The sequence below is a fragment of the Elgaria multicarinata genome, chromosome 8, assembly GCF_023053635.1.
Source record: "Elgaria multicarinata webbii isolate HBS135686 ecotype San Diego chromosome 8, rElgMul1.1.pri, whole genome shotgun sequence".
Lineage (NCBI taxonomy): Eukaryota > Metazoa > Chordata > Lepidosauria > Squamata > Anguidae > Elgaria > Elgaria multicarinata.
The window spans coordinates 28,722,844-28,748,184 of record NC_086178.1 but is presented as its reverse complement, the minus strand read 5'-3'; the positions used below and the strand labels follow the sequence as shown (position 1 = coordinate 28,748,184).

Below are 25,341 nucleotides of genomic sequence, written 5' to 3'. Positions count from 1 at the left end.
TTATATTTTTATCTCACTTTGTACTGATTGTATGTAAGCCTCCTTATTTATTTATTTATTTATTATTAATTACATTTCTATACCGCCCAATAGCCAGAGCTCTCTGGACGGTTCACAAAAATTAAAAACATTCAAAGTATAAAACAACAGTATAAAACCATAATATAAAATACAATTTAAAAGCTCAACCAGATAAAAACAGCAGCAATGCAAAATAACCAATTTAAAACACCAAGTTAAAATTTATTTATGGACTGTTAAAATGCTGGGAGAATGAAAAGGTCTTCACCCGGCGTCTAAAAGCATATAATGTAGGTGCCAAGCGAACCTCCTCAGGGAGCTCATTCCACAGCAGAGAAGGCCTTCCTCCTGGTAGCCACCTGCCTCACTTCCTTTGGCAGGGGCTCACGGAGAAGGACCCCTGAGGACGACCTTAAGGTAGAGTATTATTATTATTATTATTATTATTATTATTAATTTATTTATATAGCACCATCAATGTACATGGTGCTGTAGAAACGTTAAGCCGCCTTGTGTACATTTTATTTTTTAAAAAAATAGGGGTAGATTTTTTTTATTAATCATCATCATCCAAAAAGGAGTTGACATTGCGCATTGAAGTGATTGCGCAGACGGCGCTTTCATCCTGCAACACACTTTTGACCCAGCTGCCTAACTTTTTGTTGCGTTTCAACCCTGCTTTTGGCGGCTTTCTCCGTGAGATCCCGGGGGAAGTTGGAATTCCCCGGAGGAAGGGGTGCGGTGGATAAACCGGAGAGAGCAGCAGCCCCAATAAGAAACAACCCAAACAAACTGGGTCCGAGCGAGAGGCCCGGCCTCGGAACCGGTTGCTATAGTAGCAGCCCCGCCCTATTGTCGCCTACCGCCATGTTGGATGTGAGCCAGAGCCAATGGGAAAGGAGAGGCGCAGATTCCGAGCCGGGAAAGGGGGCGGGGCGGGAATGGGGGAGGCTCGCTGTTAGGGCTCTTCGCAGGGGAGGCCTCAACGGGCAGAGCTTGAGTAGAGCCGGGCTGAAGCAGCATCCGCAGCCGGGGAAGAGGCGCCTCCAGAAGTCGGAGTCATGTTCGGGGGACTGTCCAGGGTCTTCGAGGACGACCCCTTCTTTCGGTGAGGGGGGTGGAGTGTGGAGGTCTGAGTCATGCTTAGTGTGGGGGCAGCCATGGGGCTGAACGGAGCCGAGAAGGGTTCAGTCAATGCGGCGATATATCATTGCTGTGAGGAGTTTAGGAGGGAGAAGGGCTCGATTGCCACAGGACGCTCAGTCGCTTATAGCGTCGTCAGGGGCGGGAGGTGGGAGAAGAGGAGAATTGACCCCTTCTTTCCTTCTAAACAAGGACAAATCTCTTCAGTCCTGTTCGCATTTCCCTCTCCCTGTTGTTCCCCCCTATTATTATTTTCAGAGGGGCAGCCGTATTAGTCTGCTGTAGTGAAATCAGCGAAGAGTGTGGTATCTTAAACACGGCTGCATTATGGCCACACGCTTTAGTGGACTAGAAACTGCTGCATAAGGTGCATGAAGTGCTTTCCTCGATTGGCGGACATATAAGTAGGTTTTTTTTGGGGGGGGGATGGGGTTCCGAATGGTCCCACTCAACAGAGGACAACACTTTATGCACCTAATGCAGCAATCTCTTGTCCCAGCAAGCTTATGCCTTGGTAAGTTTCGTTTTTGTAATGTTACATGATTATGCAGTTTCATAGAGTCTGCCTCTCTCTTGTGTATGAAGGTGCAAGCCTTTGTACTTCATGCATTCATGGCCATTTGGCCCCACTAATCGCAGTCTTTCCCTGTGTGTGTGTGTGTGTGTGTGTGTGTGTGTGAGTATGTCTGTGTCTACACACACACAAACACACACACAGTATGCCAGCTGAGGTAAAACGTAAGACATATGATGCAGTGGGCTCTAGTCCATTAAGGTTTATGCTACAATAAATCTGTTCGTTTTTAAGATGCCATCTGTATCCGCTGTTACAAACTAACAGGGCTACCCTTCTGGAACCTTCCCAGTGTTGTGGAACTATGCCACTGGCTGCTTTTTGAAGAATGGCTTGAGTCTGCTCTTACTGCAGAGTGCCAGTATTCTCTTTTATGTTCTTTGCTCCCATACAGAAGGTGCCAGATTAACATTTGTTATAAGCAATGCGGTTGTCAAGCCCAGCTAAAGTTAAAGGTTTTCAGTCCCATGTTTCCAAGGGGATACATATACAGTAGCATACTTGTTTCCAAGAAGATTTAAGTTTCCTTCAAATACACTGAAAGCATACATTTTTAAAGTTTTCTGGAAACGGGGGGAAAGTATTTTGTTTCTTTTTTAAACTCTGCAAATAGAATTGATATGCACACTATTTCTGTTTTTAATTTCAGAAAGGGACATAAGTGTTCCATATGACTTTTTAAACTATTTCTACGACACAAGATGTGGGTGTTACTATGCCTATAGAAGCACAGATGGAAAGATACTGATATTAAAAGGTTTTGAGAGAGCAATTAATAAGATCTTAAATTTTGCTGCTTAATTGGTTTATGTTGAATAAATGCTGCAGACTAGAAGACAGAAAACTTTCATTTCATTTAGTCCAGTTTGCCCTATCATAATAGCTTATGCAAAAAAAAAGATGAGTGTTTTGTATTACAATAATTTATTTTAACTTAAGTTCATCCAGTAATTTGGGCTAAATGCTCTGGGATTCCTGCTTCTTGCTCATTTGTGTGTGTGTGTATTTGATTAACTTAAAGTCCTACTTCCTACTTCAAATTTTAAGTTTAAAAATGTAGGCTTCAATCTTAAACTCACTTACTTGGGATAACTCCACTGAAAACCATGGAATGTATTGCTGAATAAACATGTATAGGATTGTGCTGCATATTCCCTTTCTAAAAAAACTATGATCCTCTATAGCCTTACTATTAAGATTACTCCAAAATGAGAGATAGGATCAAACTGTAAATGTAAATTTAAGCTTCCACATTATATCTTAAATCTAGGAAAGTAGGTTCCAGTTATTTACACCTGCTTGAGTGTACTTAAGGTGTACCTCTAAACTATGGAGAAAAATGGCTGCCAAATCTCATTCACTTTTAGGGGTATTTTAAGTTGTGTTCTCGCTATAGAACATAACAGCAGCAAACGCACATTATTTCAGAATACAACAGTTCTGCAGTATTGATTGTGTTAGATATTTCCATATACCTTTCCATATTTGAGACAAGGTTGTGACAGAGCTGTGTAGAACCCCTCTTGCTGGCCTTTTATTTGTATGTCCTGGTTTAACTAGGGATAGGTTTTAGTATTCATTTTTTATTTACCATTTGCCTAATTGCCTTGACAGAAGGTAGTTCTGTGGACTAATTTCATGCCTGAATATACATACATAGAAGTTGCCATAATCACGCTTGATTATTATTCTGACATACGTTTCACGTTTCTTACCAGGTGTACACCCAGGTGTTTGTTTTTGTGAATTCCCCTAGTCAGTACACACCTAGTCCTACTTTCTGGTGTATCTCTCTTAAGCTAAAATCGTACATGATTTTGTGGATGATTTTACCCTGTGTCAGCAACTTTTTTAGGCTGCTCTTTTGACAAGGTTTTTGCTTCTGTGTCAGCTTTCCAGCCAACTCCTACTTTATTGAAATCCAGTGGCACTGATCCAAAGACTTGCATGCACAGGCAGGTTCTTTCCTGTGCATTTCATCTTTCCTCATTTGAACCACAATCTTGTCTTTTTAGTCATGTAGAAAACCAAAGGTGACTTGTTGCTTCTTTAAAAAATGGAGTGCAATAAAGCAAAAAAAAGAAAAGAAAAAAGCGCTGGTCCATACCTACTCCACTTCTAGAGAATACACAAGGTTGTATTCCAGTTAATGGCTTCTGTTAGCAGAATAGGGAGGGCATGATTCCCCTCCCCATGAACCCCCCCCCCCAGTTCACTCTCAAATCTACTCCAGAAGGTTGTGGGGGCATTCCAGAGCAGATTGGGGAGGTGTAGGAGCAGGAAATAGTCCCATTGTGAGAGCAAAAGTTTGCTCAGACAATGTGGGGTTTTGTGCACAGTAATGTTTCTGGGTCAAGGCCAAAGGGTTCTGGGCCTCCAGTTATGCTCCACCTGGTTTTTTTTATTAGTCACCTAATTTCTGTCACAATTTAGGAGGAGTTAAGCTTTAAAATGCATAGCCAGCACCCCCTAGAGCATTTTGGGGAAAATCTCTACAGGATGTTTGCTTTGGCTTCTTAATTGTTTGTGTTTGAAGTGAAAAAAAATTGCATGGGAGCAGATGTGTCAACCACAAAGCAGCACTGTAGACATGAGGGAGTGTCTGTTAAATGCTATATTAGATGTGAAGAAATAAAACTACCGATGGATGCAGAGAGTTTCTTAATGTGTCCAGTAATGCACAAAGATAAGTTTTTTAATGGAGGATTTGTAAATGGCAGTCTGTTTAAACAAAAAAAATCCCACTGGTGGCTTGCTGTAGCATTGTAGCTAGGAAATTGGGCTGTGAACCTGGGAGTTCCCAGTTCAGATTTTATTTCTGCATGAACTCCCTTTTTAAAATTTATTAACTTGGAGTTCCCAACAAGGATGGTAATAGCAATATAAAAGTATGAAGATGTGTACATTAGAAGTCTTTATAAAATATTATCATATCCACAATAAGTGTAACCTTAGTGGATAAATCTGGGATGAGATCTCGTAACCTTTCTTTCTCCTTCTTTTTTGTTTTGTTTTGTAAACTCACATTCCAGAAGGATATCTAGTCATAATGTACAAGTCAAAGAATGGAGCATAAGGACAATATCTTACATAATATTCATTAGAGTATTTAGTTATTAGAAATCTTTGAGGTACTGTTCAAATATTGACAAAACTCATATTGGCAGTGTTTGGACATTGCAGTAAACCATTGTTTATTGTGATGGGGAAAGCCTATTCCCCCCTCAGGTTCATATGCTTCCTGCTAACTTTTCCTCTTCTGGCGTGGCAGTGAGGAGGAGTCTGTGTTTGATTTACTACAGCTTTTCATGTCAGTTAACAAGCCAGGCATAGGTTAGTGTTGCATCTGCACTCAGGAGTACAGTTTATTCTGCCAAAACAAGCCAACGACAAACCTTTCTTTAAAGCTGGCTTTTGATCCATACTGCTAAGTTATTGTTTGTTTGCCTGCTCTTTCAGGTGTGGGGACATGAAGTGGCTGCATGCACCAGCATGTAGTTTGTGCACATTGTGAGCCATTTTGGGTGCACACCACAGCTTACATTGTGTGAACCCAGGCAGTGGATAACCATAGAATAACACTTGCACAATCTATGCCACTTGGGTTTGCATGACATAACAAGCCATGACACACACACACACACACACTGTGGCTTGCATATTCAAAATGGCAGCTGGCACACAGTGTGGTGTTCCACAGTTGCTTACTATGACATATGAACTGACTCCGTGGTCTAATAAGCGAACTCTGCCATTGTCGTAGTAGATGTGTTTCTTTTCTTTTTTTAAAACATATATAGGGACTATGCAGTTGTCTATTATACTAGCCACAGTGGCTGACAACTTCCTGGTTTAGAAACTGCTCAGAGTCTGATTCAAATTGTAGTTTTTCACTTGCAGTAAGTGATATCTATTCTAGACGCTGCAAATTGGATCATACAAGTGGAGAGGATACTTCACCTTGGGATTAACTTCTAAAACAGTACACTAATTTGAAAGCTTCCTCTGCCTCACAAGGAGAGATCTTGAATTGGCAAGCCAGAAATACTGTCTAGGATAAAATTGGTTTTATAAATGTCTCCCTGACCAAGCAGCTGTTCCTGGGAAGCTCTAGTAGATTTCAAAGTCTTTCCTGGTCCTGCCAAGTTTTTTCCTGAATAGCGCAGACAGGTGCAGAAGCAATTTCCGTTCTGTGAAAGGCAGTCCTGTGCATTTAGTTTTCCGAGGAGTAGACTGTGATATTATTTTCATACAGTCTTCTGCTGTGGTTGGTCCCGAATCAATTGTTTTAAATCTTTTCGGTGGAAACAATAATGCAAACTAAACTCTTTCCAAGGCACAAACACATAATGGTTGCGTTCGGACATCACTTTAAGCCATGATGGGCTAATAAGCTAGTCACAGTAGCTTATTTTGAAAATAAGCTACTGTTATCCCCCACATGATCAGACAAATAAGCTACTGTGTGTAATTTGATTCAGTCCCCTGTCCTGCTGTAGTCCTTACAGTTGAGCAGTGGTGCCGTTTCACCTCTGAAGCACCAAAAATTTGCAAGATCGGGAGAAAACTTCATCCAGTCAAAAGGCATCTGATCCACCATCAAACAAACCCCCAGGTCAATAACTCACTCAGGAGGGAAAATCCCAAGTGCCCTCAAAAGGGGAAATAGTTGGAAAACCTTGGGGGGTTGCAGGATTGGGACCAAACCCCATGGCCTGCCTCCTCTACATTGCTGGCTTCATCCCTTTAACGCAGTGGTTCTCAACCTTTTTTGCTCCATTCCCCCCTTTCATCATTGTTCAGAATATAATTCCCCCCTTCCCAAGATAGTCTAACTCAAAAGGTGCATTCCAAATAATATGCATATAATATTGAAAATCTTTTATTTTTTTCTATATTAGTCCCATTTAAAGGGTCAACACAAAGCATGGCCCCTTTTACATTCTCAGCTCCCATGCTTTGCGTTGCCTCTTTAAATGGGAAGCTTGAAACTTCTAGGATTGCGAGGGAGGGAGGGAAAAGAGAGCAAAGGCCTGGCTTTTGCAGACGACATGCCACTTTTCTGGGACGTTTTTAATTACGTGTAGGAAGACATAATCTACAGGACATCATACTTTGCTGAATAGTGGTCCCAATTCCCCCCCCCAAACTCTAAAATTCCCCCCTTGTTGAGAACCCACGCTTTAACGTGTTCCTAATCATCAAGCCAGTACACCACAGAGTGGCAGCAGTTTTGACTGCTCTTGCCGCACAGCTCTGTAGCCAGCCAAAATAGCCCACTGTAACTGACCACAACACAATAACCCCTGATGGGTTAAATAACCCACTCTGCAGACCGTGGGATATTTTGGCCAAATAAGCCATCATGGATTAAGAAATTCCCACCAGACAATACAATAACCCATCATGGCTTAATTAACCCATCATGGGTTATGTGTCATCCAAACGCAGTCATAGGAGAATAAACATATTGGAATAGCTGCTGTTTCCATGTTAAAATGATGTATATTCAGGTTCCAAGGACAGAACAATATGCACTATTTAGTCATGCCAGTATATACCAATATAGAACTACTAGTATACTGTGATTGATAAATTAGACTCCTGTAAAGCCCTAAATGCCTTCCAAATACTTCCTTTTGAAGTAAGTAATCCTGCTGTGTGTCTGCATCAGGAGTGTTTGAATGGACCCATAATACCTGGCCTCAGAGGAGATCTTGCACTGTCTTTCAGTATGAGTTGCTGTTATAGGTGTACTGCCTCCTTTGTTCTTTCTTTTTTTTTTTTTTTTTGGTGCAACAATGAAACGTATATCAAATTTAACTCTGAAATAGTGTGTGGGCTTAAAAAAGTGTAGCAAATCATATATTTCCTCCAAGGTAATGGATTCTGTTAAATTTTACATCTTGAAAGCTTGCCTGTTTTCTAAATGCATAATTAGATATAAGCTGTAACACTCCCCCTTTTTAATATCATCTTCAGGGATCCATTTGCTGCACATAATGAACATCTACGGCGTTTCTTCTCTGAGCCTTTTGGGCGAGATCCATTTCTTGCCATTAAAGATGGTGGACACGGAAATCTAGATCATAGAGGGCATCCTGATTCTGGTATGGCTTTGAGGGACAATCACAAGGTATGTCTTTCCTCAGTCTCATGGATTACACCATAACCTATCATCAGTGGGGAGATATGGTGCTTCTCATTGGGGACGTTTTAGTTGCCTTTCTCCTGATAATTTGCTGGGCAAGCTAGTTTACTTTTGTTGCATCCACTTTCTTGCATATAAGTCAGGGATAATTATGTTTAAATCCTTTTTAAGTAGCCACCCAAACACAAAATGTTAACAGAGAGAGAGAGACTGAATAAGACTTGTATTCTATCTGATCCTATTCTCTAGAAAGATGTATCAGGTGGCTCATTGCTCTTTAAGTTAACTTTCGTGCCAGTTTTTCTGATGACACAAACATGTAACATTCTTGTAACAATAGTATAATATCATGCCTAATGACATGTTGGTGAATTGGTACTATATCCCATCTTAGGTTACAGTACTATTCACACTTACCTGGAAGTGAGACCCATTAAATTTAATAGGGCTTTCTTCTGAGTAGACATGCATGGGATTGCCCTGGAAGTTGTTACTTTGCTGACACAACAATTCTTGGAATCTTCCTATGAGGAAGGTAAAGTAAATTGATAGACAATCTAATAGACAATCTTCAAATATGAAACTAATAGTTTTCAGCTTTTCTTTTTATGTTAAACTGTGTGCACTCATGGAGTGATAAATCCATATTTCCAGTGCAGAACACTTTGACTACAAAACTCTTGTTGGTTTCTGCATTTTGGAAGGCTATATATATTTATTGTTTTATCTTTTAAGGATCTTTTTCACTGATTAATGTCAGAACTGAGCCTTTGGAATTTGTATTCAAGGATAATACAACGACAGAGGGGTGGGGTGGAATTGTGCCCAAATCAGTAGTCTATAAACTAGTAACTGATGCTTTAATATTTAAGCGGCAGAAACTGTCACCAGCAGGTCTGAAAGGTAACTGCCAGATTCCCACCCACCCCTTTTTTTTTGGCTTGTACTTTGGTAGCTTTTTCCAAATAGAAATGCAGTTGGGCTTAATTCAGATCTAATTCTGCTTTCGTGAGCAGCATCTAGGCACATGTTAGCATATAAAAAGATATTCAAAGATCACTGTCCATTTGGGGTTCTCATCCTTTTGTTCTGATTACATGGGCGCTTGTACCTGAAAAAGTGAAGATTGAATGAATGGTCTATAGCATATTTTAGTTACCTGTGTTTGTACTTCTCCAACCACATTTCTTTAAATTATAGTATTACCTGTTCAGTTCAGAAAAGAATATATAGTTAACTACTCATTTTTGTTTAAAGAGAAATATACATTTCATCCTGGCCCTCAGTTATTATTTAAAAATAAAAGGGAAAACCAAACTCTCTTGCTATAAGTTGTATGTCTAAATAAATACATTAGAACATATACTATATGCACAACTCCCCAGGAAATGGAGGGGATAGAAATATTTTTTACTGTAGAATATTATACCCTTATATGGATCAGAAATCTAGGTCCATCCTAGTCTCATTGAACTGGGAAAAGCCCAGGATGTAATCTTTAGATCCACGTTGAGTTTCGCATGCAATTTCCCTTTGAAGTGAAACGGTTATATTTCATCTGTAGAACCATAATTCTTTTGGTGGAAACAGAGAATCTGTATAAACTCAGTGGGTTGTATCCAATTAATCATTCCTAACAGTACTGCTTCTGTGAATGAATAGTGGGGCGAGGCAATTCCCCAAGCCCTGTAGTCTCCCTCCCATCCACCTTTAAAACCTGCTCCAGAGAGTTGGGGATTTTTCTGGAGTAGATTTGGAGGGATGCATGGAGAGGAGTGCAAATTCTGGATTTCGCCTCATGTCCACACACAGTTCATTAACTGAGACTAAACACTTTGTGCAGCCACTACTTTTTTGTCTGCCAGTTGGCAATGGCAATAAAGGGTATTTAAAAATAGAATGAAGCAAACTAATCTATACACTTTCTAAAGTCAAACCTTCCCCCTGGGAAAGGGTAAAGGAGGATTTGCCCCGCTGCCTGCCAGGGGAGGGCAATGAAGTATTTACACTGCTATTGAGTTGTCCCATTTACTAAGAGATAAGATAACTATCTAGTTTAGTTGAACCAGATATTGTATTTTTATAAAATCAACAACAGCAGTAAAAAGAGTTCCTGTCAACTGACAACAGCTGAAAAGGTGCTTATTTATCCTTCCAGCAGTGTGTACATGTGAAAAAAAATTGTGTATGTCATATGATTGCTTTAATGATGAATGACTATATATATCTCAATGTTATTTACTGTATATAAAATTATTTTTATGGTCTAAAGAAACTGTGCTTTTTGCAGGCCTGCTTTGTGTGTGTGTGTGTGTGAAAATTATATGTGGTGGGAAGGCTGATAAAATCTTCATGAAATCACTCCAAACTTAAACTTACATAGGGAACATAGTTTATATCCAGAGAGCCATGTTTTTTCAGCAGCTGAAAAAATCTCTAATGTCTAAGTGTATCCTGATACTGAGGGATACACCAAACCAGTGAGAGGTTGACTGCCAGATAGAATTACCCAGCTGGAGGGACTGTGCATTTAGGAAGCGGGATTGCTGTAATATTCAGCTCTGCACATGATCATATTATTAGTTCTGGATTTACACAGTCTATGTATTACTACATTCATCTTGGAAGGAAATGGTATTGTGTGGCAGCTTAGAAACAGTTAGGTTCTTTGAAAGCAATGTTTACATTCATTTTTTCCTTCTGAAGCTAAGGAAGATTGTGTTACTTCCAAAGTTTGCAATGCTTTACCTGTCATTTGGTGTGATTACATTTCTAGCCTTTAAATGAAATCAGGTCCCATTAACATGAGACAAACCTCTTCCTTAGAACATGTGCAGTAGCTAATAGTCTAATTGGGCTTGGTCATAAGCAATGTTAAAAATGTGCTTTCATTCAAAGATTAAATCTTAATACTCTACAGCAAGGTACCAATTAGAACAATTTGGCCTATTCAGGAGCGGCTTTTTGCTGCTGCTAAGTTTCTAGTCCACTACAGTACTTAAGGAAACCTAAGCACTTTATTTCAAAACTAGTTGCTTTGGAGTTGCTCCTGTGACAGCAGTGCACTGGTGAGTAAATCCTCTATTTTAGTTGAGTGCTGGAAAGACTCTTAAAGCATGTGGATGAATTTATCCTGCACTCCAAATTCTTATTGTGAAGTCACTGCTGGGCAGGCCAGAGCAGCTTCTCTGTCCTAGAGGTGGGGAGAGAATGTAAAGCAGGGAGTGGGGATTGCAAGGGATCGAAAAGGTATAGAGGTAGTAGGCTACAAATGGGCAGAGTTGGTTTTACATGTACACTGCTCTAGCAGTTGCACTGTAGAAAGTATTATGTACTTACTGAATAAATACAAAATGGCTGTTGTAGTAAAATACATCTGATAGTTGCATATAACTATACCCTTCATCCATGCTTTTAGAAATTCAAATTTATATCCAGGTTTTCCAGCGTTTTTTCCATGCAGAGATATTCAAGCCCAGTTGGCTGAATTCTGAAACTGCATTAGATGGTGTTTATAGCATCATCTATTTATATATGTGTATTAGCATATAATTTCTTCACTGTGGATTTATAAGTCAAACCATTCTGTACATGGTGATAGATTTACTCAGAAATTCTTTGCAGTGACCTTTGAAAGTGCTGACATGGGAGAGATGATTTCGTTTATCACCAGGGTTCTATGAATATTTTAGAGAATCTGTATGTATTTCATTACTAACTCCACATAATCTCTTGCTTTTACATAAAATGATCGCTTGTGTGCGGACTAGCAGTATTGCTTTTTTTAATTTTTATGGTCTGCAATTTATTTCAACCTTTTGAAATTTAGTTACCAAAATTATATTTTGAGCAGGAACAGATTTGTTCATTTTAACCAACATCGCTTCTTCTGAACTAGCTAATCTTGACAGCAGATACATAGAATGTAATGTTTAGGAAAGCAGGGAGGTGTGTGAAGTTCAAAACGTTCTAACTTTAACTTCAAAGACCATATTTTACAGAGCAAAAATATATTCAAATACAGTGTAAACTGTATTAACTAAAGAGCTGAATTTCAGGGCCAGATTAGATGTGACGGCAGCAGCCATGTTTGTTCACATATCTCCCTGTTCACAAATCAAGCAGAGAAGGGTGTCTAATAGTAGCATCAGAAGGGGCATATGAGTGAAAGGAGTTGAATGTTCCTCCCTCCCTGGCTTTACATGTCCATGGCTTGTTTTCCCCGTGCACAGTTCTGGCCCAGCTCCCTTCAGGTCTGAGAACTAGGCTGTGGGGTGGGAAGGAGTCTCTCAAAGGGCCATAAAGAAATGGTAAGTTCATCTCCTCTTAACCCAGTTGTAGTTAAAATTAGACACACCCACACCCTGCTTTATATTTGAATAGAGCAGATGTTCAAACAACAAATATGGCTGCAAGCAAGCACTGAGTTTGGTCCTGTGTTTCTGTTATGCTGTGCCTGTTTGAGTTAGGAAGGTATTTTCGGATTTCATCTATTAAATATGAATGCTTTATCCACAGTAGTAGTGCAGTAATTCACGCAAGCTAATATTTTTCTTTCAGGCGATGAGCTGTCCCCTAATGCCTTTTGGCAGTTTTGGTGGCATGGTTAGTATACTAAAGAAACACAAAACTCTTAACTTTTGGTGAACTGGGCATGCCTTCTTTCTACATTTTAATATTTACACCATGTTATTAGTGCAACAATTTTACATGAACTGATGCTTCTCTTTCAGGCAACAAGTTTTCCGCTTATGCCTTTTGGCAGTTTTGGTGGCATGGTCAGTATACTAAAGAAATAGAGATCACTAATGTTTCGTGATAGGGGCATGTTGTCATCACAAGGGCTTGTCCATACCAGTATTCTTGTCACATTCCATTTCAGTTTTTCATCCCTCTCCATTTAGGAACAAATCTTTAAAAAATGTTTCTTCTGCATACGTGTTCCTCCTCTTTCCTGTAGGAAGTAAAGGTTTGAGATAGTGTAAATTATGTTATGCTAGCATAAGCTATCTCTAATACAACACTAATAGCATTTGCTGGCACAACGTATTTCCCATCATATCAGCAAATGCTATCGCTTCTGCTAGTACAACATAATTTATATTTGCACTAATGCCAAATAGGATCCTGACTAATGTTTCTTAATTTTGTCATGTATAGATCATAGAAGCATAGAATAGTAGAGTTGGAAGAAGCCTATAAAGCCATTGAGTCCAACCCCCTGTTCAATGCAGGAATCCACCTTAAAGCATCCCTGACAGATGGCTGTCCGGCTGCATCTTGAATACTTCTAGTACGGGAGAGCCCACGACCTCCCTAAGCAATTGGTTCCATTGTCATACTGTGTTGTTAACAAAGAGACCAGCAGTTTATAGGCTTGCAAAATCATAGTTTTTTTTTTTTTACTGGAACCCTGGGCTCTACTAGCAGGAGCCTTGTGCAAAATAATAGCTCAGGCCGATGGACATACCTTAATAATTAAGAAACAGGGTAGAGTGCCTTTGAGCACATGTTCAGCCCAGGGATTTGTGATTGGTACCAGAAACAAGCTCACGAGTCCTTTCACACAAAAATCAACTCCTGGTTTTGCCCCAAGCATTCTTTCTCAGCAAGATTGGTGGGTGGGGGAAAGGGATAGATGACTTTTTTTGTCAGAAACATCTGCTGACCTGCAAATTAGCCAGAGATTTACCAGTAGATCTTTATCTACCCTCTGCCCACCCTTGTGTTAACCAACACTGAATTTGCACAATTGCACTCCCCCACCACAATCGGATTAACCTGCTTTGGGCCAACGGACGTTTAGATAGGATCATGAAGTCGCTGGCTAATAATGATGAAATGGCCAAAAGTTTACCGTATATCTATCTTGGCTTATACTAAATGAAACCTGCAGATAGAAATTTATAAAAAAAATTAGGTGAACAGGGGACCAAGTTTAAAAAATTGAGGGAGGGAGGTGGCAAGATTCCAATAAAAAGGAGACAATGCAGGATGATGGGCATTGGAAGACATTTGTCCAGACCAAAAGCATGAGAGTGTGTGTGTCTTCAGTGAGATGAAGATCTCACATGAGACACGGGAAGTGAGCTCAGTGGTAGTCTGGATGCACCTGCATGCATTCAGTCTTTAGGCCACAGTATTAATGCAACAACTTATATGAACTGATATTTCTCTTTCAGGCCATGAGTTTTCCCCTCATGCCTTTTGGCTGTTTTGGTGGCATGGTTAGTATACTAAACACACGTTTCTAATTCTTGGTGATATTGGCATGTCCTCTCTCTTCTACTAAAGCTAAGCTTTTTGTAATTTGCTTTGTGAGTTGCATTTTAGTGTTTGTTTTTTTCTGTTTTGTGAAACTTTTAAAAATCCCTATTAAACTTATTGTGGACATTGAAATGGTGGTAATATAAAAGACATTTTTTCTCTTCTCCTTACAACTGCCACAAGAATAAAAAAAAACCTGTTTAAGTTTCTGTACTGTCTGCAATATTACCTCTGAATTAATCTATATACTCTGCTACATTTCATTATATTATTCAGCCATATTCAGTTAATTTTTCAACCAAATGAGAGGTCTATAATGTTGATTATGTATCACATGCTATTTGTCTTCAATTATTCCAGTAGCTAAATAATAGCTTAGTGCATATTCCAGAATGGTATGTTCCTAGAGGATAGCACTATAGTGAGCAGGTGGCTGCCTAAGTTTTGATCTACGTTGCTAAGGACATGGGTCCTTTCCTCCTAAAATATTGTAGGTACATTTAGGGTCTTTTGAGGCCCTTTCACATGGAAGTTTTTCACAGAATAATTGTGCTATTGTTACTCACAGGTAGTGTTGTAGACATATTTGCATTTCCCCAGCATTCAAACTATCGCATTTATTGTTGCAAAAATATTTTTAGTTTATTTGTTTATTTATATTCTGTCTTGCCTCTTTGGCTCAAAGTACCTTTCCCACCCTCCAGCTAGCATACCTACTACAGTTGCAAGTGCTGAGTGAGTGTGACTGTGTCATGATAGTGTCAATGATACTCTCAATGATGAGCACGGCATCTCTTCATCCATCTGTTTGTGTATCACCTGTAATGATGTCTTTGTGGCCCGCAAACAATTTTGCCATTAAAACTGCACAAATTAGTTTAATTCTTTGAATGCTGTGGTCCCCCTTTCAGTGATTATTACACAGTTAGCCTAATCAGATTTAGGCAATGAAGGTTTATCATTCAGATGGAAATGATTATTTTAATTACCTCGGCTGTATTCTTTTAGGGCTCCGTGGGTTGACAGTTGTAGAAAGTAGTGAATGTGCACTCTGAGACTCTTAATATTTATATAGCCTAGCCTTCATAATTGCAGTAGAAAATTTAGAAATATGTGGGTATTAAAGTCTGGTGAAAGCTGAGAAATCAGAAAAAGTCATGATGTGCTTCTGGAAAGTATAGTTTGGAGGTTAAGTGTCACTACCCTTTACCCTTTGTCAATGGATGGTTCCATTGACTTCATGGGACTGGCTGAATCTATTAGGTAGCGTGATAACACTGGTTTTGGATTCACTAAAAGTTATTTGTTATTGCTATAGTTTTATTCTCGGGGAGAGGCATTTGTGGGATTTACTGCCTTAGGTGCCAGAATAATTTTGCCAACCTTGAATACTATTCACTCTGATTTGGGAGTGGGGGAGTGGGCACCATTTGCTGTTCTGCCTTGAGTAGCAAACTGTCTTGGGCAGCCCTATTCTTGAATTTCAGTCTCCCTGACCATCCATTTATTACCTCCCTTTTCTTTCAGCCACCCCTTATTTTTTCTCAGAAATTCTAAATTCTGTGTCTAGCACAGAAAAATACACTATACAAAGCAAATATCTATATGATTTGCTTAGTTCTGTGCAGAATTTGGGTTTCTTTCATTACTTGGGTGGAGGGAGGTGTTGACAGATGGTGTTATGTGTATGCAGTCAAAATTATAACCTGCATTAAAACTATCCATGAATCCACTGGGCTTCCTATAAAGGCTTTTGCATGCTTCTGCTAATGTTCCATGTGTGTCTTGTGGTGGAAATCCATCAGTTGGAATGCTTGTGACAAATGGTATCTATGTAAACGGAAGCCTTGGTTACTGAGAAGTCATAATAGACATTGGAGCCAAGTCAACAGTTCGTCATTCAAGCCTGCTTGTTGAGCTTTACCATCACACCATATCCCCCTTCACAGCAAGTGAAATCTTATTCCTATATTACAAATAATAAATCACAGAATGGAATCTGAATTATGGATACTTTCATCAACTCATAAATTGCTGACCTAGCCTAGTCATCCAAATAATCCATGCGAAAGGGCGCAGCTTTTACGAGCATTTAACTATAATCTAAGCCAACACTGCAAAAGAGAGGAGTTTATTTTGTGCCAATAATAATAATAATAATAATAATAATAATGCATAAAAGAAAGAAGCTAAAAAGAAGCTTTTGCTTTTTAATGTCTTATAATCTCAAATTGGGGAGGGCAAGTTCGTGCTTTCATATAATGGTGTAAACTGGCTTTTGTCAATATTTCATTTCTTTGGTTACATTGGTGATAGTAATCTACTATTGCTGCGCTATAAAAAGTGAAAACTTGACAATGGCTGGGAAACTACCTAAAATTCCATATAATAAAACCAGACCACATTTTGATCAAATTTACTTGAGGCTAATGAGAAAACCATTTCTGATTACTCTAGAGAGCTGTATTTCAGTGGTCCATCACACTTTCCAACGGACTAAGGGCCAAATTAGATGTGATGCAGAATTCTTCCTTCCATGATTTTCGTTTTAATAATTAGCAACCCCAGGGGTCTGCTGTGAAAATTGGGGAAGTCTCACTTTGGGAGAGAGTGTTCTGACCTTTTCCTGCAATCTAAATTGTCTCACCCTAGCTTCTATTAGCTCTATATAGAAAAAAAAACAAAAATCCCCTGCGTTGTGTCTTGTTTAGTCCCCGATTCTGCACAATGAGAGCGCAAAAGAACAATGGTAAAGTAAAAATGCTTTGTCTAAAAGCAAAAAACAAGCACATCAACCACGACTTTGAACCTTTTTGTTGTTGTATCTTTTAATCGCTATATATTTGCCCTGGTGCTCTTGCTTGCTCTTAATGGGGATTATTTAAACCACTTCTTTCTCTATCATCTGGTGCGCCCTGAAAAATTGTAAATGTTTTTCTGTATCTATATGAGTAAACTGTGACAAGAGCCCTAAGCTGAAGATATTTTTTTCTCTCTCTCTAATTATCTTTTATCCTCTTTTCTGACAGAACATGGATTTCAGGGATCCTTTCTCTGCTATGGACAGAATGATGTCAAACATGAGAAACAGTATGGTGGAATTGCAAAGAAATTTTGTAAGTTTTTTTTTTTTTTGTTAATCTTAATCTAAAAACTGCAATGACATTCTTGAAGTAATAGGGGGAATAAAAAATGGAGAATATAAAGCACTAGAAAGTAACTGTTAGAATTCAGTGCAGAAACATTAGCAGTGCATTGTGTATAGAAATGTAAAATTCCCAGAAACTTGGAAGTCTTAGAGCAGCCTTTCTAAACCTGGGGCGCTCCAGATGTGTTGGACTGCATCTCCCAGAATGCCCCAGCCAGCTGGCTGGGGCATTCTGGGAGTTGTAGTCCAACACATCTGGAGCGCCCCAGGTTGAGAAAGGCTGTCTTAGAGGGAAAAGCCCTGTTTTCCACCCTGGGTTTTTTTCAGTGCGGGGGAAATGTGAAAAACAACAATAATAAACATAACTTTTTTTAGTGCTTGGAATTCCCTTCCTCATTTCCCCCCCTCCCCCAGTGCTTTTACCCCAGTCCACTATGGTAGTGGAAAATGATTACTTTTCTAGCTTGAATTCTGAATTGAATGCATTTTTTTAAATGTCCCCAGTCTCCTTCCCTCCCTGCCCCCAGGAATGCCTCCTTTCCCCCATCCCTGTGCTCTGTTTTTCAATCACAGAGAGGTAGCCAGCACGGTTCTCTCCGCTCAACTACGATGGGGAGGGGGGAGCACAGTTACCTGGCTCCCAGTTCGGAGCCGTTTACACACTCATAGCTAGGAAAGCAAACAGTTGTATATTGCCCCCAGATGCTGTCTAGAGGACATAGGATTGCTCCCTAAAGGGAGTAGTGCACACCATTAATCTTAGCTTGTACTGTGTTTTGTTGTGGTGATTCTTACTCTGTTCTAAATTGTGTTTAATTTCAGGATAAAATGGCATTTGATCCAAATGCACACTCATTCAGTTCTTCCTCAGTGATGACCTATTCCAAGAAGGGTGATGAACCTCCAAAGGTTTTCCAGGCTTCAGCTCAGACACGTGTGGCTCCTGGAGGGGTAAGTTAATCTTTGGGTGCTCCCCCGCCCCTTGAGATGGATAATTTTTGTGTGCGTATGAATATGCAGTAACACATAGAGAACGTAAGTTCCCAAATTTACATGTTTAATCTGGTAAGTAGCTTGTAGTTTAAAATACATGTACACTTCTAATTCTAGTTCATAATCCTCACTTGCTGGGCCGGTATAAACCATAGTTTGCTGTGCTTTGGATGTAACAGCAAACAATGGTTTTCTGTGATCCAGGAATTAAGTAGCAAAGTGAAGGGCACAGGGAGAAGAGTGAGTGTGCAAGGACAGGGCTCGTCTCATAATGCCATTGGGTAAATCAACACAATGAATGCTTTTCAAGGCATTGATTGATGAGACTAAATGAAAAGAAATGTTTAAATGCTTAAGGAGATAAATTACTAAAATCTGGATATAACGGTACACATAATTATACCCTAAAATACTAGAAATAATTGGCAATAGCACCAAATAGCTGTCTTGATTCATCTGTTCACACCAACTGTTAAAGCTGAAACTTGACTTTTAAGTGCTTACATAATGCTTAAGATGCCCTTTCATTGGCTTCCTCACAGCTGTTGCATCTAATTTTGCTAAGAAATTTGAATTTGAATTTGAACCTTGAAGTCAGGTTCATGAAAGACTATATGGAAGCAGGAGAAGACTGTTGAAAATAGCCCACTGCAGATCACTTCAGAGCTCAGTCCTGTACTTGGTTATCAAAAAGCTTCTAATAATATACTTATGAGCACGCCGATAAGCAGTAGCCAAGATTTTCAAGTTGGTTAGCATGACATACTAATGGTTGGTGTCTCTTTCATGTAGCAAATACCAACACACACTTATCTTTGTAGCTGAAAGGTTCATTCACAAGCTATATTTAGATTAGGCTTTTGTGTTTTTTTGAAACTATTCTAACAGAACAATATTGAGACCTTGAGATGGTAGAAGTAAATCCTAACTCCTTTGTGTGTGAATCATAGACATGCATGTTGTGGCCTGGACACAGTTCAAAGAAGTGCAAAATTCTCTCCAATGCATGCATGCAACGGGATTGTTTCTTAATGGTTTTGCAGCAGCAGTTTTTGCTCCTAAAGAGACTAGCTGCTTCTACACTGGAACAGCTGCTTATCTCTTCAAAACTGGAAATTGTTGCAGCAGAAGTGACAGGTGAAGCTCCTGCTCTGTATATGGTTCTAATCGGTGCTCAGATGCTAGTGCCTTTGTTTTGCATTCTCGTTCTCTCTTTCTTCTTTCTATGCCCTATTTACAGTGAAGGTAAAATATCTGGGTGCTGATATTGTTTGCATAATCGTGCAAAAGTTTTGTTGAAAAGGGAAAATCCCAAACAGCTGACCAAAGGTATTCTTTCTTGGTCATAAGTGCTGTTGTATTTTAATACAGATTAAAGAAACCAGAAAAGCAGTTAAAGATTCTGAAAGTGGGATGGAAAAAATGTCTATTGGTCATCACATTCAGGATCGTGCTCATGTTGTTCAGAAGGCGAAAAACAACAAAACTGGTGATGAAGAACTGAATCAAGAATTTGTCAATTTAGATGAAGGTAAGAAATCTTGTAGCAGACATCCAGGATTTTTTTTGGGTCATACCATAATCTGTCAATGGTCTACAGATGTTTGTATGTGTGCACATGCATAAACAGAAAAATGTAGTATGTCCACTTGTAAGGAACCCAAGGCAGCTTACATTGTCATCCTCTTCTCCATTTTATTCTCACAATAACCCTGCGAGGTAAGTTAGGCTGACAGTCAGTGACATGACAGCCCACCATGGGTTAATTAACCCTCAGGGCACTAAAGCATGTGTTATCCACGATTATTAAAATTCAAGCCCCAGCTGTGGGTTGCTGTGACTTGTCATGTAATCCAACCCAGACAGTGAGGTTCTTTTGAGGGTTAACAACCCTCACATAACTCTATAACAGGCAGTGGGTTATGCGAGAGTTGTTTAACCCTCAAATAACTCCTGCTGCCCACATTTGGACAATACGACAAGTTATGGCAACCCCAGTTGCTTATTTTAATGTTAGTTGGCATATGCTGCAGCTCCTCATGGGTAAATTAATCCACAATGGGCTGTCGTGTCATCCAAACTGGTCCAGTGACTGGCCCAAAGATACCCAGCAAGCTCCATGGCAGAGTGGAGACTAGAACTCAGATACTCCGAGTCCCAGTCCAGCACTCTAACTGCTAAACATCATTGGCTGTAATAATGTTACAGATTATTTCCTATTATTTTTATTGGAATATAGCAGCTTTAGATATTTACTGCATTGATTGCAGCCGGTAAAGATACTCTCACTTTAAAATTTGTTGCACAGCTGAAGCTCATGCATTTGATGAACAATGGCAGAAGGAGATTCTGAGGTTCAAGCCCTCTGGAGGAAGAAACAATATAAATGCACCAAGACATAGAAGTATCCATCATGTAAGCAAGGAAGATGCAACCAGAAGGTATAAATCATTATCATCCTTGTACGGCTTTTTAGGAGTAAATTCTCGAATATGTCTAGCATGCTTTAAGAGACTGGTGTGCACATACATTGCTTTTTCAGGAAAATAGTCATGACTGCTGTGGAGTTAGCACCACACGTGCCTGCAAGCAAGCATGCTTATGTTGTAGTTGGATTGGAGGTTCTATCTGTCTGTACAACTGTAGTTTAAGCATGAGAAGTGCCTGCAGAAAAGCGAGCCTCTGGGGAAACAGGATTGTTCTAATGGCCCCAGCATCTTCAGTCAATACATAAATGGATTAAGAAAAACACAAATTGGGTTCGGTCACACCACACATGACCACTTTCCACCAGCTCTCTAAAAGTCTCTTTACTTGATCCATGGATGAAGATTCAATTGACCAATAGTTTTATCCTTCTTAAAACAAACGTGGAGAGAGGTGGGGGTGTTAGATCACAATTTGAACCAAAGTTGCAGCCTCTGTGTTTTTATGTGAGATGGTACAGCTTTGCGTGACCACTGCTTAGAAGCAACTGCCTATTGGTAACCAACATTCTTAGAAGATTTTCTTTAACAGATATTGTGCAAGATTTTTTTCTGTTCAAATCAAATCCCTAAACTTCAGGTGTTTCCTTTTTCTGATTACTGTTTCAGGGAGAAGACGTACCCAAAGACAGCCATAGAGGGACCCAGAAGGCCTAAATCATCTATGGAGAAGCTCAATGTCAAGGGATCACATGTTCCTCTCAAAACCAGCAAAAAATAAATGGCTGTGTTGCTTTTCATATTAATCTGGCTGTTTTGGGGAGGACACAATATCTGGATCAATGAATAAGACCAAGCTCTCTGTTCTTAGCAGTAGTGATTTTGCTCTTTGACTACTGAATGTTTGTGACAGCTCCAACTCCTTGGCAATATTTGCTTTCGAACAGTAGAAGAAAAACATTAATACTGAAAAGCACTTTATGGAGTTCTTACTGTTTTAGCATCAGCCAGAATGTTACAGCACAACTGCTCTAGCAAGTGTGGAGACAACTACATGTACACGGTTTCAAGGAGTACAGTTAATAAACTGCTGTTTGTAACTCAAGCAGTACTGCTGTGTTTTTGGTCAGTCAAAGTCTAGAGCATCGGGAAGACATAGCTTTAAAGCAATACTTTACTGAGAAGCATGTGTACTACACTTGTATTAAACAGTCAATATTGATAGATGAGTCTTGCAAAAAAGGTCAGGTAAATTGCTTAAATAAAACTGAATTTTGCCACCATTCTCTCAATTTCGTGTATCCCTTAGCACAGCCACCTCTCCTAAATTGTTGATCATTCTGCTGCTTTGGAGAATGATTCTGTATTTCAGATTTGTCATACTCCTTGCTAAAGTTAAGTAGCATGTTGCTAGTCCCTACCCTATAGCAAGAAACCACTGTCCCACCACAGTGAGCTATTTGGGCAGATTGGTGTCGGGAGCCATATTTGAGCTAGTGAACAACCCAGAAGTGTAATTCATTGCCACTCTTGTGAAGGAAAAGCTGATTCCAGTGTTCTAGATTAATGATTAGATATAATGGGTTAAAAAACTTAATCTGAATAGAAAAGCCATTAGTTTCCATGTTTTTCTTTTTATATTTTAATTGTCTTAATTTTTGTATACAACCTGTGATTTGGTAATGAAAAGGTGGTATAAAAATACTTTAAATAAATAAAAAGGAAAATGCTGTATATGATGACAGTTTAGAATAAGGTACCAGCATTACATTGCCTAAATCAAACTAATAACAAGTTACGTTTTCTGGGGAGAAAAAATACCAAGAATCTGAATTGCAGAATTTTAATATTTAGGACTGCACATTCTGATTCCCTCTCTGAAACATAATTATTTTATTATGTCCCAAGTAGATCTGTCTGTTATGGTTTGCACTAGTTTGTTTCCCCTCTGTTTTTAATAAAGTAGCTTTCCTTCTGAATCATATTTTGATGTGTTTTATTGTTAATAATTGATTTTAGTTTGTAAAATTTTAATATTCATGAATAAAAGTAGTCATTTTTAATTGGAAAATATATTACCACTGAAACCCATTTCACCTTTCAAATTGTAGATCATAGCAAAAATCCACAAAAAACCACTTCAGGTGATTCAGAAATGCTTCTAGCATGCATCTTAAGACTAACACCTTTACTACTTTTGACTCTCCATCTCTCTCTTGAAGATGCTTTCCTCTTATTCATGCTTATTTGGTTTTTCCTTTGTTTGATTTATTCTGTTTTGATGAGAAAGTTACAGAGTACAGATGCAGAAGGCTGGGGGCATTATGTCTTTCAAAACATAGAATCATAGAATAGCAGAGTTGGAAGGGGCCTACAAGGCCATCGAGTCCAACCCCCTGCTCAATGCAGGAATCCACCCTAAAGCATCCCTGACAGATGGTTGTCCAGCTGCCTCTTGAATGCCTCTAGCATGGGAGAGCCCACAGCCTCCCTTGGTAACTGATTCCATTGTTGTACTGCTCTAACAGTCAATGTTGCAACCAAACATTGTTGCAAAAAAAATAAAAATTAGAGAAAGATTACACTTTTGCTTTCATAGCAAAGATGCAGATTTGCTGGATGTGTGAATTCCCAGTGAAATATTCATGCTGCTCCCATTCTTTTAATAGATGAGACTTTATAAAGCTTTTTTTAAAAAATGTAAGGTTATAGTGGGAGTTGTAGGCCTTTTTTTCTGTCTAAACTAGCATAGGATTGTGCCCTAAGTGAATTTGTGGATTCTACAAGTTTGTTCAAACATTGCCTTTGCATAGCAATAGGTTTGGGAAAGTTTGAATTTCTGAAATTTGAATGACTATGTGTTAGGACATCTTACAAACTATCCAACATAACAAATAAAAGTGAAGGAACTGTACAGTTACTTCCTTCAATAAAGTATCTTGGTCTATTAGAAGTATTCACTCTTTAAAGTTGTGCAGGGCAGAAATGTATATGTATACATATTCTTGATGCTAAATAAATATTTGCCTAATCTTACTCAAATCTAATGGAGACTTCATAAATAACACTTGCCACTTTTCTTCTTAATAAAGAACTATTCAACAGAACGTTCTACCTGTTCTCATCGAATTATGCTATAGGATATTACTAAGGCTGCTACCCTATACACACATACCTGGGAGTAAGTATAGAACTCAGTGGGGCTTAATTTCAAGTAGACATGCATAGTATTGTGCTCTAAATGTGTTTTCCCCCTAAGAAATAGACATTTAACATAGTGGATATTTAAGGAGTAGCTTGGTTGCATTTAACAAAAAAACAGTATTCGCTTTTGAACAGAACACTTCTCCAGAGTAGCAATGAACCTTTGCAGCTGCAAGTAGACTAGTGTCCCAAGTCATTGGGGAAGGGGGATATTGCATCTAGTCCTCTGCTGAAACTGCTGTCCATAACCTACCAAGTTAGGAACCTAGCTAATTCAAACTAGCTAAGACCATTTAGTTTCACAGATGCTACTTGCTGCTGCCAGGGAACATGATGTGGAAAACTCAGGGTTCTGGCACAAATCCCTTGATTTATTCACATCTACCATTAAGATTACAGCTGGCATGCGATCAAGCCAAGGATTCTAGGCATAGATTCTGAAATTGCCACCTGTTTACTGTGCTTTCCTCTTCTTATATAGGGAACTCTTAACAGGGCTTAAAGCACATTTATAGGACAACAGGTGTTTTACATAAGTCATCCTTCCTCTGGTTCTGGCCAGGATTACCTGAATGTGAGCCAACTTCCCTATTGACATTAAACAGTGTTGCAAAATCAGCATTTAGCCTGTATGTATACAGGAAGGATTTGAGGGTACAGAGTCAAGCTTTTAGAACTAAATGGGTAACTAAGACCTGCAAATCTAGCGTTGTTTCTAAATGAATCAGATGTAAACTCCAGTTCAAATTTTGCCTTGGTCACTTTATTGTGTAACCAAATCTGGTTCCCACAGATGGTAATAATGAAGTCTCAAAAATTCCTGTGCCTGATCTCTACTTGTTTCCTTTATTGTTTTGAACCTTTATTTCAAAAGGTTATTCAAGTTAACTAGTTTTTTTTAAAGCAATTAGCAGATTAGGTATGTTATCAATACTGGCAGTACTTACCACATTTATGTATAATGTTTTCAAAATTATTTTTAAAATACATTGCCTCTTACAGCAGCATCTTTTTTTAAAATCTTAAACTCTTAATTTTCAGCTGGGATTGCATGGTTGGCAAAAACATCACTTAGACTAGATTTCACCCCTCTCCCTAATGTAAAAGATGCTCAAATGTTCTATCCGTGCTGCATGTGCTTGTGGCATTCCACATTCTGTACACCCTTTAAATTCTCAATTTAGAAGTGCCAAACATAGAGTGGTGTGACTGATGAGTCCCCGGCTGGATAGATTATTTGGCTCAACGATTTGGTTGCTTAGTTACAGTGGCCTCCCAAAACATTTAACAATTTAAACTTGAACAAAATCAACTCAAGTATATCAGAGTTCTTCCTCAAAGAGCTACATTTGGGGAAAAAATGTTTTTTACAAGTTATTTGTAACTCATCTGTAGCAATACATCGGATAGAAGT

At 39.0% G+C, this 25,341-nt stretch overlaps 1 protein-coding gene across 4 annotated transcripts; it reads left to right on the top strand.

Annotated features, from left to right (window-relative positions):
- Positions 1-1,022: 1,022 nt before the first annotated feature.
- MLF1 (myeloid leukemia factor 1) lies at positions 1,023-23,759 on the top strand. 4 transcript variants are annotated; one of them, XM_063132039.1, is made up of 10 exons: positions 1,023-1,129; positions 7,721-7,874; positions 12,450-12,494; positions 12,623-12,667; positions 14,072-14,116; positions 17,186-17,272; positions 18,127-18,255; positions 19,669-19,828; positions 20,606-20,738; positions 21,393-23,759. In XM_063132039.1, the coding sequence occupies exons 1-10, from the start codon at positions 1,083-1,085 to the stop codon at positions 21,502-21,504; spliced, it is 957 nt and encodes a 318-aa protein (XP_062988109.1). In that variant the 5' UTR covers positions 1,023-1,082; the 3' UTR covers positions 21,505-23,759. The 4 variants fall into 4 exon arrangements, with proteins under 4 accessions (XP_062988109.1, XP_062988110.1, XP_062988111.1 ...); XM_063132040.1 differs by lacking the exon at positions 14,072-14,116; XM_063132041.1 differs by lacking the exons at positions 12,623-12,667; positions 14,072-14,116.
- The last annotated feature ends 1,582 nt before the right edge of the window (positions 23,760-25,341 follow it).